Below are 18253 nucleotides of genomic sequence, written 5' to 3'. Positions count from 1 at the left end.
TGGAGAAATCAAGCGTTTGGAAACCACCAGCAACCTACAACTACCTGACAGTAGTTGATGACAGACAAATCATAAAAGCTGTGAAAATGGACCCTAAAAGACATGTCTGTAAAATCACCAACAATATCCAGAAAGCTGGGGTGATACTCTGACAATCTACTGTCCTCAGGAGACTTTGACACAGAATTAAAGATGCTACACAGCAAGATGCAAACCTCTGACCAGCACCAAACATAGAAAGGCAAGATTTGAGTTTGTAAAAAAGCACAAAGGTGAGCCAGAAGAGTTTTGGAACTGTGTTTATGGACCGATGAAACAAAGATGAACCTTTATCTAAGTGATGGGAAAGCAAAAATGTGGATAAAAAAAAGAGAACTGCAAATGATCTCAAGCATACAGCCTCAAAGCATGGTGGAGGTTGTGTCATGGCATTTGCATGCATGGCTGCCACTGGAACAGGCCCTATCAACTTTACTGATGACTTAATGTATGATGACAGTAGCAGAATGACTTTGGAAGGGCACAAAACCATCTTGCCTACCAATATTCAAGAAAATGCCACCAGATTAATTGGGAAGTGCTTCATATTGCATCAGGACCCCAGGGCCCGAAGATCACGGGCATCCAGTATGGTTTTCCGGCCTTGACCCTTACGCACAGAGATTGTTCCAGATTCTCTGAATCTTTGGATGATATTATGCACTGTAGATGATGATAACTTCAAACTCTTTTTCAATTTTTCTCTGAGAAACTCCTTTCTGATATTGCTCCACTATTTTTTGCCGCAGCATTGGGGGAATTGGTGATCCTCTTGCCATCTTGACTTCTGAGAGACACTGCCACTCTGAGAGGCTCTTTTTATACCCAATCATGTTGCCAATTGACCTAATAAGATGCACATTGGTCCTCCAGCTGTTCCTTATATCTACATTTAACTTTTCCGGCCTCTTATTGCTACCTGTCCCAACTTTTTTGGAATGTGTAGCTCTCATGAAATCCAAAATGAGACAATATTTGGCATGACATTTCAAAATGTCTCACTTTCAACATTTGATATGTTATCTATATTCTATTGTGAATAAAATATAAGTTTATGAGATTTGTAAATTATTGCATTCCTTTTTTATTCGTAATTTGTACAGTGTCCCAACTTTTTTGGAATCGGGTTTGTAGATTGCGCAAGTCAATCTCCCCATTTAAATCCAATTGAACATGAATTTCACCAGCTGAAGAGGAGAGTAAAGGCAGAAACTCTCCAAAACAAGCAACAACTGGAATTGGCTGCATGAAAGGCTGGGAAAAGTATTTCAAAAGATGAGACCAAGAGTCTGGTGATGTCTATGGTTCACAGACTCACTGCTGTGATTGTGTGCAAGGGATCTGCAACTAAATAATAGCTTTTAATCTTTTATATCTGGCTTATGTTCATCTGTCCCAATACCTATGCTCACATCAATGAGTGGGATGAACTCTAAAAGTGCTGTTCTTTTTATTTGGTAAAACATTTATGTGTTGAAACGGCTAAGAATAAAATGTGACATTCTGTAGTTTTGTCTCATATTCATCTTTTAATCATATTTGCAAATCTCTTGACTCCACAGCCAACAGAGCAATTTTGCCTTCACTGTTCCAATACTTATGGAGGGCACTGTATGTAGGTTTAAATTTGTGTTATGTGAGAGTCATTAGAACTCTCAAAGGGGGGATTGTGGAATTACAAATTTAAGAATGCGTCTTAGATCTACTGATCCTATGTCCTTACATACAATCACCTGAAAAACTAAAGTGAAATACATTGTATTTAGCTTTTATGGTGAACGATTCTGTTGAACAAAGTTTGTAGCAAGAGGTTCCTGCCAGTTCCGGTTTTCTTATTGTAAGTCAAATGAGCCAGATGACAGAGACTCTCACCTTTTGTTTGTAATGGCTCTTGGTGCCCCTGCCCCAGTCTTTGAGTAGTTATGCTGATTGGATAAGGACTGGTTAAATGGGGCAGGCTGCTATACCTGAATACTTAATTTGCATGCTTTGTTTAAGGTCGTCATCCAGGTGCTTTGTCTCCATTCCTAAGCACTGCCCTCTAAATGTATATAAACTACAATGTATCACTGCCTTAGTTAGACTTTTGATGACTGCAGCGCCACGCAGCGCATTCTCAATAAAGAACTCTGCTGAAGATACCCAAGAGTCTTCTGGTCTTCACTTGAAACTGTTAAAGTCCTCCTGTGGTGAAAATAGAGTTTTTTTATGTTGTTTATTTGTGTATGTGGTGTTTTTAATTTGCTTTCAGACAAACCAAGTGCCAATCCATTAATCAACACCATTTGCTGAGTATTTTCTCCTTAAAACTGTAGCTTCCCAAAGGCTGTCCCAGAAACGTGGTTTGAAACAGCCCTTTATTTGCTACTTCACAAAATTCAATAGCCAATCACGTCAAGGGATCCTATCCTTAGCACATCATTAACTGTGTCTAGTATTGAGAAGGCAGCCAAGTTAGTCCGGTAACAGTTATATTTTTCTGTAGATGTTTTGCTAACTTTTAATATTTCCCCTTATTTTCACGATGTCATGTGCTGTTAACGCTTATTTATATGTATTTAGAAAGCTAACTTGAACAATAACCCGCGGCAACAGTGTAAAAGTAGGCTGGAGTCAGACGCACCTCTCCTGCATCGGCGTCTGCTCTTCACACGCGTTGCTTGCGGGCGCGATTTGGAATCACAAACTTGGCTGCATTCAAGTCTTCAAGGCATTCTGAGAACACAACATCGTCAAGTAAGTAAATTTAACGAATGTTATAGTATCCACTGTAGTTGTTCGCTAATAAAAACATAGTTTTGACAGTCATTATCCATGTACGAACCAGCGCAAACAGATAATGTTACCTCACGAAGTTAGCCATCAGTCTCCTTGCTTACGTTGAGCATACCAGCTTATTTCTGGTTCAAACACATGGCTTAATCAAACCAATATTTCCACTTGCCATTGCATTGTATCGCATTTACTACACTTCAGTTAGTGGATCAGGAGGCACTACTCATGGCAGGGAAAGATTTGAGGAACCCTGGTGTAGAGTTACTGTACATTCAAGCTATTTTAAGGCATGAGAAAATTATTTTCACAAGAAAAAACATTTAAATATGTCATTTTGATGATCAAAGATTAGTTTTAAAGGATAACATTTTTGACTACAGGGGGACTTTAACGTTATACAGTTGAATGTATGTATACCATAGTCCCACAGATTTACACTATTTGTGGCGACATATATATGCAAATTAACTCTCTGCCAGCAGGCGCTGTTGGAGTGGTAGAGACTGAGGTTTCCCCGGTAAGGCTGTACACAAAGCAGCGCTCCTCTCACAAATGCTGCTTTATTAGACATTACATGCAAGATGAAATGAACATGACATCCAAAATTTTCTGAAAACAGTCGGTTTCCATCAGAAATACAGTGATATAAAAACACCCGCGCCGGGATTCGATTTTGAAACGTGCAGTGCTCAACCAAGCATTCTTCCCACCAGCCAACCATTCGAATTTCCGTAGGTGGGATTTAATTTAGTGATTTCACAAATACAAGAAAACTATTTTGTAGTCCAAACGAGCCGTTCGTTGCAGATCTTTTTATGCCCAAACATACACACTACACACTGACTAAAATTCAAAAAGTGAAAAAGCACAATAGGACCCATTTAATGTGCTATATTATAGCAATAAAATGTATAAATATAATTTTATATCAATCGTTCAATGACAAAAGATTGCAGCTGGTAATGCACTCACGCTATGGCTGAATCAGACCGGAAGCTTTTAAGCGCCCTGAGATTTCACTGGAAATAGGCTACATGCTGTGCATAGAATCCATTAAATAAGCACAATTAAAATGGAAGAAAATTTTAATTCATAGATACATACATACTTAGGTTATATCTGTACTGCATCCAAGCAATGAGAAAATTTTTAAAAATAAAATAAAAATTGGTTGTGTTTTGTGTCTAGACTAGAAAAATGACATCAAGGTTCTCAAATTTGCCAAAGTGAAGTGTAAAACCTGTAATGATACTATTTGAATGCACATGATTGTTCACCCATGCTACTTATATAACTTGAAAAAATGTTATTAGATAAATAATAAGTTCAGTGTACTTCCATTTTATGGATTATAGCCACAATTACCACAGAATAATTTACCCCAGGGTCCCCAGAGGACCAACATGGAACAAAACAACATTAAACAGACTTACAAGATACATTAGATAGAGAACAACTGATAAATAATTTATTTGAATAGAAATTATTCCACCAGTCATTCCAATTCAAACTCTCAGTGATTTACTCCATGCCATACTTCATACTTTTTGCTCACCTGTTTATTCATGAAGATGTAGATGATGGGATTGATGACTGTGCTTGACTTCGCTAAGATGGAGGGCACTATGCTAGCCTCCACAGTCACCAGTCCTGGGGCTCCAAAAGTGGCCAGCAGAGCCATGATCCCATAAGGCAGCCAGCAGAGCAGATAGAAGATCACCATGGTGATCACCATGAGAAGAACCCGGTGCTCTCTTTTGCGGCTCATGGGCGTGTTCACACCGCTGACCTTCATAATCAGATATAAATGGAGATAATGAAATGGATCATCAGTAAAACTATAAAGAAATATCTGTAAAACTGATTTAAAATGAACCAGATCATAACAGTATAGCATAAATATGAATATCAAAACTGCATACACTTTTTAATCATCAAAATCTTGTATAGCAATTCATTGCAACTGAAAAGCATCTGTTAAGTTATTTACACATGGTCAAGTGGTTAGGAGTTGGATGTTAAGTCCATTAGCATTTCTCTGTAAAGGCTAGAACACTGCTGACTAAGAAATCTTCTTCTATCTATCTATCTATCTATCTATCTATCTATCTATCTATCTATCTATCTATCTATCTATCTATCTAGCTTTTATCACAGCTTTTTATCATATGATATAGAATCTCAAGGAGGAAAAAAAAAAAACAGCTGAGCAATAATATGCAATTTGGTGCAGTTGCTGATATTTATATGACCAAAAAGTAAGATAACGTTCCAATCAATAAAATCTAGCAACATAAAATGCATATAAATATCAGTCTCTCTGTCTCCCAATGATGTCTTAGTAAGATGATATTTAAATGCTTTGATCTTTATTTTTTTAAAATAATAAATATAAACAATGTTATACAACACAATGCTGAGATAGCTGTACAAATAATACACTTTCATTATAAGTTGTTTCAGTCCAACTGTTTGTCTTAAAATAAACACTTCAAATGTAAAATTGTTATTCAATATAGAATTTATTCTTACATTTACTTTATAAAAATCTGTAAAGATTTCACAGAAAAAGACATGTACCATGACCTGAAGGGGGATGTTTTAACAATTATACTAAAAGGCTTTATACTTTGTAAACATTTATATAAAAATATAAATTAGATGACAGAAGGCATGTAGTATATTATATACAGCAGGTATTTAAGCAAAGTTTGTATTATGTTGATAATTTAGAAGCCTTTAAAATTTGAATATCAAATATAGTACAGGGAGAGTGAGGCACAACCTAAAAATACCTAAAACCTAAAAATGACTTTCTCAGATTGTGCAGATCTATTTGTGGTTAAGAAGTTTTTTTTGTTTGTTTGTTTTTTCACAGTAATGTCACGTCTAGTACAAATAGGTGGTCTTGTTTCATTAATGCAAGGTTGTTGATTTTTGTTTTATTCTTTTTTTTTACCCTAAAAGCATGGAAGCGAAATGTGACATACCCCATCGGTGGGGCAAGTTATAACATGACAGCTTGAAATGTTATCAGATCTAATGATATTATATACGTACAAGTCAAACTAAAAGGCTTTGCCAATAAAATAAAATACAAATGAACTATTTCATATAAAATAATGGTATTTTTAGAAATTAAAAATATACTAATTTATTTTACAAAGATTACACCACAACACAGAACTGATCCCATCACAACCCCTCTCCTCCCGCCACACACAACTCTCCTGGAACACAAAACAAATAGACAAGACAAGCCACGAATGCTTTCAATATCTTGAAATAATAATAACTGACTTCTAATTAAAACCTCTTTATTTAGGGTTCTCACATTAATCACCCTTTTTTTGATTGAGCACAAAAGGGAGGAAGGAAGGAAAGTAGACAGACAGGCAAATGGATGGAAGGAAGGCTAATTAGCCACCTGAAGGACTGTAAGAAAGACATTCAATGATCGTGTGCACCATAAGTCATGTATTTATCATTGTATCATAATTACAAATCCCTATGTGCTAATGAGTAGACATTAAAAGAAATGGTCACACTTTATATTAGGTGGCCTTAACTACTATGTACTTACATCAGAAAATAAGTACAATGTACTTATTGTGGTCATATTGTATTTTAAAACACTTTTGCTGCTATTGAGGTGGGATACGGGTAAGGTTAAGGACAGGTTTGGTGGTATGTGTAGGTTTAAGGGTGGGTTAAGGTGTGAGGGATGGGTCAACAGTGTAATTATAAATGTAACTACAGAAATTAATTACAGATGTAATTACAAATAGGTATTTTTAAAAATATAAGTACAATGTAAAAACATGTATGTACACAATAAGTGCATTGTATCAAATGATTAATTTCAATGTAAGTACACAGTAGTTAAGGCCACCTAATATAAAGTGGGACCAAAGAAATTTCAAATGTGCATGTCACCCCCTCCATTGTTAGTTCACACAAAGAGGAGCCACTTATTATTATCTATTGTGATAAACCCTCCTATCACTGTCCCAGATCCAGATGTACAATGGGAGTGGGGGATTTAGTGAAGGGGTGCGTCTTCAGAGTTTCGCTGGCAGTGTGTGATAAGATGTAGCTACTGTACCTCGTCATTGCTGCAATAAAGTCAATGAAAGCCCAATGGAGACCAACCCCCTTCTAGACTTCACTTCCCCAGCACCACACCATGTGAGCAGAGCTGTAATATTTCCTCCAGAACGGAGAGGGTCTTTTCTTAAGATTCCCTCTGCTCGTTCAGTCCTCTCAGGGCCGCTCACTCAACGCAGAATGCTCTTTTTTATATGCTGGTTCGAGAATTTGTTAAAGGCAGGGTAGGTGATTTGGTTCAAAAACATTTTTTCTGGTTGAAAGTCTCTTCACATCTCGATAGCACTCATTAATTTAAGTGGTATAAATGTATTTATATGTATTTATATCATCTGTGGAGGCGTAGGACCAAAAAACTTTGTCCAATCAAAATGTTCAGTCTGAACATTACGATAGGCTGTCCTGCCTGCTTGTCAAAATATGTATTTGCATACCTTTGCGCACCCTGTTAGCACAAACAAAATACATCAGCGCATTCAAGAGATAATGAAAGGCGCTATTATTGGAACATTATGCGCTTTGTACTGTGATGTTTTCTCAGCAGTGAATGAGATGAGAGATAATCTGAAAGCATTGCATTCAATCCTCCACCAACGGGTAATTTCATGTGTTTTGGGGGAGGTGTGGCTTTGCAGAGTGATTACGATTTTGTCTGAAGCACTTAAATCACTCCAATCTCATTGGTGCAATGCAGTGTTAATTTTGGCAGGCATTTTTTATTTAGTCTTAGTCTTTATCTTGAGACGAAAATGCTTAATTGTCTTAGTCACATTTTAGTCATTTGAGTCTTTCATAGTTTTAGTCTAGTTTTAATCGACGAAAAGTCATTGCATTTTTGTCAACTTTTAGTCATTACTTTTAGTCAAACTGCAGTTACCAACATTTATTTTGGAAGCTATTATATAGCCTATGTGGTATTCAAACAAAAATAGTCATCAATTCTTCTCTCTTTAGACCAAATCAATTAAGCTTAGTTATGAGAAATTTGAATCAAGGATTGAATTTGGAAAAACTGGAATACATTTTCATTTTTGGTAGAGATATAAATTAAACTAATTTTTCAGATACAGTAGGTTTACTTAACTATACATTTATTTAACATCTTTTGTTGGTTAACATTTATGACAGATAGCTAATTAGGAATGCTGTCCATTTAAGACGGAAGGTATGCATGTAATAGCCTACTGACATACATTCAGTTTTCACCCACCTGTTTAAGCTCACTTAAACCATAACGGACTGTATTTCCGTGAGATGCTCTACATGAGAGACATTTGGACTGCTGTGTGTGTATTTGAGCACTGAGAACTGATCGCGCACTGTATGAGAACTGAAGAAGTGGAGCGTGCGCGCGAGAGAGCACTTCTATCAGCGCGTTTCCACCTATCGCACCTTCACTGACTTTAAGTTAATCGACAATGAATTGTGACTCCCGGGAAAAACGGGACGTCTGGTCACCCACTCCCTAACCCTTCGGTTGCTGAGGCCATTGTTTCAGATCCCTAGTTCGCGTTTTGGTAGCCTATCCGTCCATTGCGGCTGCCATGCAAATGCCCATTTTCCAATGACAGAGACGCACATTTTGAAAGACAAGACAGTTAACTTAGCCTATAGGATGTATTTTGAATGTCCGGTAGTCCTCAAATAACATTTTAGTCCCGTCTCGTCTTGTTAATGAAGACGAGACGGGACGCATAAATTTCGTCATAGTTTTTATCATCAGATATTAGTTTTAGCTCGTCAACGTCTCGTCTTAGTCACAGAAAAAAGGTTCGTTGACGAATATTTTTCGTCGTCGTCTTCGTCAACGAAATTAACACTGGTGCAATGTCACCCTGTGATGAGTGACTGTGGAAGCTATATAAGATACCAAGAACAAAACATTGTCAGCTTCTGACTGGCTTAAATGGGTCATCGGATGCCCATTTTACACAAGTTGATATGATTCTTTAGGGTCTTAATGAAAGCTCTGTAACATACTCTGTTTAAACTTTCTCAATGGTAGTGTAAAAAAACACCTTCTTTACCCTGTCAAAATCAGCTCTGTCTTCATCACGCTGATCTAGTCCGTTTCTTTAAATCCTAGTGAACTCTGCTGACTCCGCCCCTCTCTTCCGTGGAGTGACGAGCAGACCATAGATATGTGTAGATTCCCTATTCAATATGTGTAGATTCCCTATTCGACCGCTCCAGATACGTTGGCGCATCAGCTATCTCGCATTCACCATAATAATCATAATAATCAAAGATATAGAAGCGTATAACTTGCTGTTGTAGACGCACACAGTCGATGCGCTCAAATATTCGCAGACCGTTCCAAAAATGGCAAATGGCTTGGTTTACGTATCGCGGCCCATTAAAACAGTCGATAATGAGGCATCTAGGTATTTATATCTATTGAGCATACTAAACTTCAGCCACGAAACTGGCTAACTAGCACATTATTAGGAAAGGCGATTTGCAAAGATTTGCAAAAAAATTCATAAAAACCCTATTCACTTCTTCTGTAGATAAAGCTAGATCACAAATGATTCGGGTGAACATAGATTCATTTATGTAGATCAGGAATCAGATTATGTAGAGATCGGGAATGCTCACAGATTACAATCAATAGTATAGGAAGATTTAAGACCCGGCTCTTATTCCCTGTACTTTTGTATTTGGTGTTGTTAGACATCTAGGTTTCATAGATAACAATAACATAGGTTTCATAGACAACTGGACATGTTTTTGGGGCAGACATGACCTGTTGAAAAGAGATGGTCTTCATCCCTCCTGGGGTGGTGCCGCTCGCTACAAATATGGCACATAGTCTTAGAATTTGTACTTGACTAACTAGGGCCCAGGTCAGGAAGCAGACAGACTGGCTAAACCAACCATCTGCTAGCCGCCTCACATCACAGAAGTCAGTTAATTCTCAGCACATAGAGACCCTTTCACCTAGATTTCACACTATAGAGACTGTGTCTGTTCCCAGAACTTGAAAATACAAAAAACGTCCAAAACTATTTAAGAGTAACAATTTAATTGATGCTCAACAAATAGAAAATGTATGTAATACAAAGAAACAAAAGATAAAGCTTGGCTTATTGAAAATCAGGTCTCTTTCTACGAAACCGTTTTTGGTAAATGATATGATCACTGATCATAACCTAGATGTGCTCTGTTTGACAGAAACCTGGCTACAACCAGATTATTACATTATTTTGAATGAGTCTACCCCCAAAGATTACTGTTATAAACATGAGCTGCGCCCAAAAGGTAAAGGGGGAGGTGTTGCTACAATTTATAGCAATATTTTCTGTATTTCTCAGAGAGCGGGCTTCAAGTATAACTAATTTGAAGTAATGGTGCTTCATATAACATTATCCAGAGAAACAAGTATTAATCATAAATCTCCTGTGATGTTTGTTCTGGCTACCGAATACAGGGCACCATACAGACTATTTAAAAAATTTGCTGATTTTTTTTATCAGAATTAGTGCTAGCTGCAGATGAAATCTTAATTGTTGGTGATTTTAATATCCATGTTTATAATGAAAAAGATGCATTGGGATCAGCATTTCTAAACATTCTGAACTCTATTGAGGTTAGACAACACGTGTCAGGTCCTACTCACTGTCGAAATCATACTCTAAATTTAATACTGTCACATGGAATTGATGTTAATGGTGTTGAAATTCTGCAGCAAAGTGATGATATCTCAGATTATTATATAGTCTTGTGTAAACTCCATACAGCCAAAACTGTAAATTCTACTCCTTGTTACAAGTATGGTAGAACCATCACTTCTAACACAAAAGACTGCTTTGTAAGTAATCTTCCGGATTTATCGCAATTCCTCAGCATATCCAATAGTTTAGAAAAACCTGATGATGTAACAGAAACTATAGACTCTTTCTTTTCTAGCGTTTTAGATAGGGTCGCTCCTTTATGCTTAAGGAAGATTAAGGATAGCAGTTTGACACCGTGGTATAATGAGCACACTCACGCCCTAAAAGAGAGCAGCTGGAGAAAAATAAAACTAGAGGTATTTCGCATCGCATGGCGGGAAAGTACCCTATCCTACAGAAAAGCATTAAAAACTGCTAGATCTGATTACTTTTCTGATTCTTTTAGAAGAAAACTAACATAACCCCAGGTATTTATTCAATACAGTGGCTAAAGTAACAAAAAATAAAGCATCAACAGGCATTGACATTTCCCAACAGCACAGCAGTAATGACTTTATGAACTACTTTAATTCCAAGATCGACACTATTTGAGATCAAATTGTAACCATGCAGCCGTCAGCTACAGTATCGCATCAGACAGTGCCCTATAGATCCCCTGAGGAACAATTCCATTCATTCTCTACTATAGGAGAGGAAGAATTGTATAAACTTGTTAAATCATTTAAACCAACAACATGTTTGTTAGATCCCATTCCATCGAAGCTCCTAAAAGAGGTGATTCCAGAAGTCATAGTTCCTTTTCTGACTATTATTAATTCGTCATTGTCATTAGCATATGTCCCCAAAACCTTCAAACTGGCTGTTATTAAGCCTCTCATTAAAAAAAAACACAACTTGACCCCAAATATCTAGTTAATTACAGACCGATCTTGAATCTCCCTTTTCTGACAAGGATACTAGAAAAAGTAGTATCCTCAGAATTATATTCCTTCTTAGAGAAAAAAGGTATCTGTGAGGATTTCCAGTCAGGATTTAGACCATATCATAGTACTGAGATACAATCATTACAAATGACCTGCTCTTATCATCTGATCGTGGTTGTATCTCTTTATTAGTGCTACTGGATCTTAGCGTTGAGTTCGACACTATCGACCACAACATTCTTTTGAATAGACTAGAAAACTTTGTTGGCATTAGTGGAAGTGCATTAGCATGGTTCAAATCGTACTTATCTGACCGCCATCAATTAGTGGTAGTGAATGAAGAGCTATCATACAATCATAAGTGCAGTATGGAGTACCTCAAGACTCAGTGCTATGGCGGTTACTTTTCACGCTTTACATGTTACCCTTGGGAGATATCATCAGGGATCAGGGGGGCAGTCGTGGCCTAGTGGATAGAGAGTTGGACTTGTAACCTGAAGGTTGTGGGTTCGAGTCTCAGGTCTGGCAGGGATTGTAGGTGGGGGGAGTGAATAACCAACACTCTCTCCACCCTCAATACCACGACTGAGGTGAGACCCTTGGCACCGAACCCCCAACTGCTCCCCGGGCACCGCAGCGTTGGCTGCCCACTGCTCCGGGTGTATGTTCACTACTGTGTGTACACTTGGATGGGTTAAATGCAGAGCACACATTTCACTGCTGGTTATATTCTGTATAATTGTGTATGTGACAAATATAAACAAATTATTATTAATTAATTATTATTATCACGGTGTTAGCTTTCCCTGTTTTGGTGATTATACTCAGCTCTATTTTTCTTTGCGGCCAGACAAAACATACCAATTTGAAAAACTAAAAAAATGCTGTTTTACTTCATCATGGCAAGCGGGGGTCAGAAATTGAAAGCTGTGCAATGTAGCTCCTGTGTGTGTTTATTGTAACACATATTATGACCAATATCAGTCATAGCTATATAGAAGCCAAAGACTAGGGGTGGGCGATATGGCAAAAAATACCATATCACGATTTTATTTAGAAATATCACGATTCACGATTTTATTACGATTCTGTCATGTTGGTTTACTATTTTGCAAGTTGTCTGAGCATTACAGCCAAACTAATTTCCCTATTTTTAAAAACAAAGCCTTACAAGGTAACAAAATATAAAAAAGAATGGCAGATATTTAGGCTAAAGTGGGCAAAGATAAAAACCTTTGTCATTATTTTATCTTTGTTATTAAAGAAGAAGCACAAAGATACACATTACAAATACACATAATATACAAATAAAACAAACAGTGCATTATTTTTAGGTACAATAGGTGTGTTTAGCATATTAAAGGAATAGTTCACCCAAAAATTTATTATATCATCTGTCTTCCAATTCTGTCATAGTGTTTAATTTTTATAACATTATTTACTCACTCAAAAGTTGTTTTAAACCAGAATGAGTTTCTTTCTTCTGCTGAACTTATAAGCTATTTTGAGGAACTTGGAAAATAGTATTCCATAGACTTTTTTTCCTACCATCAAATTCAATGTGGACCAGCAACTTTGTGGTTACCCACATTCTTCAAAATATCTTCTTTTGTGTTCAGCGCAAAAAAGAAATTAATACAGGTTTGGGCCAGCATGTGAATGGCTAAATAATGACAGAAATTAAATTTTAGGGTGAACTATCCATTTAATCATAGTCGGCTGCATGTTGTCGCTTTTAGACCTGCGCATAATATACAGGCATGCATCCGTTTCTCTACTTTCATTTAAGACAGTATTGTGGGTTTTGACAGTATTAGCAGAAAAAAAAAATACAAACCCGATTCCAAAAATGTTGGGACACTGTACAAATTGTGAATAAAAACAGAATGCAATGATGTGGAAGTTTCAAATTTCAATATGTTATTCAGAATACAACATAGATTACATATCACATGTTTAAACTGAGAAAATTTATCATTTTAAGTTTATTTTAAATTTCATGGCATCAACACATCTCAAAAAAGTTGGGACAAGGCCATGTTTACCACTGTGTGGCATCCCCTCTTCTTTTTATAACAGTCTGCAAACGTCTGGGGACTGAGGAGACAAGTTGCTCAAGTTTAGGAATAGGAATATTGTCCCATTCTTGTCTAATACAGGCTTCTAGTTGCTCAACTGTCTTAGGTCTTCTTTGTCGCATCTTCCTCTTTATGATTCGCCAAATGTTTTCTATGGGTGAAAGATCTGGACTGCAGGCTGGCCAATTCAGTACCCGGATCCTCCTACGCAGCCATGATGTTGTAATTGATGCAGTATGTGGTCTGGCATTGTCATGTTGGAAAATGCAAGGTCTTCCCTGAAAGAGACAACGTCTGGATGGGAGCATATGTTGTTCTAGAACTTGGATATACCTTTCAGGATTGATGGTACCTTTCCAGATGTGTAAGCTGCCCATGCCACACGTACTCATGCAACCCCATACCATCAAAGATGCAGGCTTCTGAACTGAGCGCTGATAACAACTTGGGTTGTCCTTGTCCTCTTTAGTCCGGATGACATGGCGTCCCAATTTTCCAAAAAGAACTTCAAACTCTTTGCAATTTTTCTCTGAGAAACTCCTTTCTGATATTGCTCCACTATTTTTCGCCGCAGCATTGGGGGAATTGGTGATCCTCTTGCAATCTTGACTTCTGAGAGACACTGCCACTCTGAGAGGCTCTTTTTATACCCAATCATGTTGCCAATTGACCTAATAAGTTGCAAATTGGTCCTCCAGCTGTTCCTTATATGTACATTTAACTTTTCCGGCCTCTTATTGCTACCTGTCCCAACTTTTTTGGAATGTGTAGCTCTCATGAAATCCAAAATGAGCCAATATTTGGCATGACATTTAAAAATGTCTCACTTTCAACATCTGATATGTTATCTATATTCTATTGTGAATAAAATATAAGTTTATGAGATTTGTAAATTATTGCATTCCTTTTTTATTCGTAATTTGTACAGTGTCCCAACTTTTTTGGAATCGGGTTTGTATCTTAGAAATCGGATGCTGTTTGACAATCTTTCTAGTGTGCGTGCTTTGGGTCTCAGAAATGGCGCATGTCAGAACAACACACGAATGAGGGTGATCAGTCGTCCCATTTTTCCCAGGACAGTCCTTTATTTCAGCTATATTTTTAGTGTCCCGGCTTATTTAAAAAAAATATATGTTTTGTCCCGTATTTCAAAATTTCTTTACAACTGAGTAATCGGAGTGAGTAGTGTTCTGTCACTCGAGAACAGCCTTGTTATAGAGCAAAATTACCATCCAATCACAATTCATTTTTAATTTGCTTCTTTATTTTTATATAAAAAACTAACTATGTACGTGTGTGTGTGTATATATATATATATATATTATATATATATACACACAGTGGTGTGAAAAAGTGTTGGCCCCCTTCCTGATGTTTTTTTGCATGTTTGTCACACTTTAATGTTTCAGATCATCAAACAAATTTAAATATTAATCAAAGATAACACAAGTAAACACAACATGCAGTTTTTAAATGAAGTTTTTTATTATGAAGGGAAAACAGAATCCAAACCCACATGGCCCTGTGTGAAAAGTGCTTGCCCCCTAAACCTAATAACTGGTTGGGCCACCCTTAGCAGCAACAACTGCAATCAAGCGTTTGCGATAACTTGCAATGAGTCTATTACAGCGCTGTGGAGGAATTGTGGCCCACTCATCTTGGCAGAATTGTTGTAATTCAGCCACACTGAAGGGTTTTCGAGCATGAACCGCCTTTTTAAGGTCATGCCACAGCATCTCAATAGGATTCAGGTCAGGACTTTGACTAGGCCACTCCAAAGTCTTCATTTTGTTTTTCTTCAGCCATTCAGAGGTGGATTTGCTGGTGTATTTTGGATCATTGTCCTGCTGCAGAACCCAAGTTCGCTTCAGCTTGAGGTTACGAACAGATGGCCGGACATTGTCCTTCAGGATTTTTGGTAGACAGCTAAATTCATGGTTCCATTTATCACAGCAAGTCTTCCAGGTCCTGAAGCAGCAAAACAGCCCCAGACCATCACACTACCACCACCATATTTTCCTGTTGGTATGATGTTCTTTTTCTGAAATGCTGTGTTACTTTTACGCCAGATGTAATGGGACACACACCTTCCAAAAAGTTCAACTTTTGTCTCGTCAGTCCACAGAGTATTTTCCCAAAAGTCTTGGGGATCATCAAAATGTTTTCTGGCAAAACTGAGACGAGCCTTTATGTTCTTTTTGCTCAGCAGCGGTTTTCGTCTTGGAACTCCGCCATGCAGGCCATTTTTGCCCAGTCTCTTTCTTAAGGTGGAGTCATGAACACTGACCTTAACTGAGGCAAGTGAGGCCTGCAGTTCTTTAGATGTTGTTGCGGGGTCTGTTGTGACCTCTTGGATGAGTCGTCGCTGCGCTCTTGGGGTAATTTTGGTCGGCTGGCCACTCCTGGGAAGGTTCACCACTGTTCCATGTTTTCACCATTTGTGGATAATGGCTCTCACTGTGGTTCGCTGGAGACCCAAAGCTTTAGAAATGGCTTTACAACCTTTTCCAGACTGATAGATCTCAATTACTTTCTTTCTTATTTGTTCCTGAATTTCTTTGGATCTCAACATGATGTGTAGCTTTTGAGGATCTTTTGGTCTACTTCACTCAGGTCCTATTTAAGTGATTTCTTGATTGCGAACAGGTGTGGCAGTAATCAGGCCTGGGTGTGGCTAGAGAAACTGAACTCAGGTGTGATAAACCACATTTATGTTTTAACGGGGGGGGGGGGGGGCATACACTTTTTCACACAGGGCCATGTGGGTTTGGATTTTGTAACACAGGTTTTATTGCTCAAAGGAATGTGGGTAGAGCAACACTTCCTCTTAGGAAAGACACATTACACCATAAAAATAGACTCTTCTCTACTTAATTCATAGAAAGCCCTTCTTTGAATGAACACACATATCTTTAGGTCATTGTGTATATTATTACTGTTCTTGTATATGTTTTTGTGTATTGTACACTGTTTTCTGCATGCTTATGATAGATCACTAGTTAATATCACTTCAGCTGTATCATGTTTAGTCTCTATCAATTCGTCTTCGGATGATCTAATTGAGAGTGAATATTACATGTCGATACCTATGCAACATATTAGTGTCCTAAGAATCTTTAGAAGTTTGTGCATTAACCCAGGCGAATTACCTATGCAAATTACCATGTTCAGAGACAAAGGGTCGTAAAACTTTCCCTCCAAAAATCCAGGACTCCATTGGGTATTTGACACCCCAGAGGTGTGACCTCTATAGCAGATAAGCTCTCACTTCAGAGATGCCCAAGCAGTCTGCGGTTTTGTTAGATCCTAAGAGGATGTGAGCTAGAACTTTTTCTGACCCTTTAAGTTTTTGTGCCAGGCCTTTACGGCCTTGTCTTTCCATTCAACCAAGCTCCTTGGACTTCAGCATGATCTCTTTCTTAGCTTTTTTCCAGTCAATACTCGGAAGAACATTTCTACCTGAGAACATCTTTGGAATTCATCACTCTTCAACCTGGAAGAACGTGATCGGGAGTCCAAAAATTTGAAACCATTAAGACTTTCATCTGAGACTGCATTCCAGACACTCGACCCGACCAAAAGGCAGTGCAAGTATAATATTTAACTAAACGAAACAGAGGTTTAGTATAAATAGACTACATTATAAATGGTGCTGATGGTTTTACTCAGGTGGTTAAATGACTTTCTCCATAACTGCATTCTCTGGTTTTCCTGATGGTTTCATCCATAAACGCTCATTAGCCTTTCCATGTATGAGTGATTGTATGTTTGTTTGTTAGTGTGTTTGTTAGACTAGTCAGCGTTAGTGTTTATTTAATAAAAGTTGTATGCACAAATTACATGAGTTTCTGATTCTGCCTTGCATATTAACTGTCCCTTTACGATTATGACCGTTGCTACAATGCTCTAATGCGTGAATAGGAAAGTATTTTCTGTGGCCAAGGAAATACCCTTCCTTAGAGTTGATACAAACTTACACTAAATGTTCGCTGGACGGACAGATCAGCTGATGTCAATTTAATTCTGCGACAGTTATTACTGTCAGCTGATATAAATAATTGTAATTAATCGTAATTAATCGTAATTATTTACAGGTCCTTTTCAAAAAATTAGCATATTGTGATAAAGTTCATTATTTTCTGTAATGTGCTGATAAACATTAGACTTTCATATATTTTAGATTCATTACAACACAACTGAAGTAGTTCAAGCCTTTTATTGTTTTAATATTGATGATTTTGGCATACAGCTCATGAAAACCCAAAATTCCTATCTCAAAAAATTAGCATATCATGAAAAGGTTCTCTAAACGAGCTATTAACCTAATCATCTGAATCAACTAATTAACTCTAAACACCTGCAAAAGATTCCTGAGGCTTTTAAAAACTCCCAGCCTGGTTCATTACTCAAAACCGCTATCATGGGTAAGACTGCTGACCTGACTGCTGTCCAGAAGGCCATCATTGACACCCTCAAGCAAGAGGGTAAGACACAGAAATAAATTTCTGAACGAATAGGCTGTTCCCAGAGTGCTGTATCAAGGCACCTCAGTGGGAAGTCTGTGGGAAGGAAAAAGTGTGGCAGAAAACGCAGCACAACGAGAAGAGGTGACCGGACCCTGAGGAAGATTGTGGAGAAGGACCGATTCCAGACCTTG

At 37.7% G+C, this 18253-nt stretch overlaps 1 protein-coding gene across 1 annotated transcript in view; it reads right to left on the bottom strand.

The window, feature by feature from the left end:
- Positions 1 to 18253, bottom strand: part of LOC306881591 (pinopsin-like) — a gene marked incomplete at both ends in the record, with an annotated part of 112510 nt that overhangs the window by 34587 nt on the left and 59670 nt on the right. The window contains one exon of the mRNA XM_079435768.1: positions 4370 to 4603. Coding sequence (XP_079291894.1) covers positions 4370 to 4603 — 234 coding nt within the window. The remainder of the gene's footprint in view (positions 1 to 4369; positions 4604 to 18253) is intronic.

This window comes from Barbus barbus (assembly GCF_936440315.1).
Source record: "Barbus barbus genome assembly, chromosome: 15".
NCBI classification, from domain to species: Eukaryota; Metazoa; Chordata; class Actinopteri; order Cypriniformes; family Cyprinidae; genus Barbus; species Barbus barbus.
The sequence above is the reverse complement of the archived record's forward strand: the minus strand, read 5'-3'. Positions and strand labels throughout refer to the sequence as shown.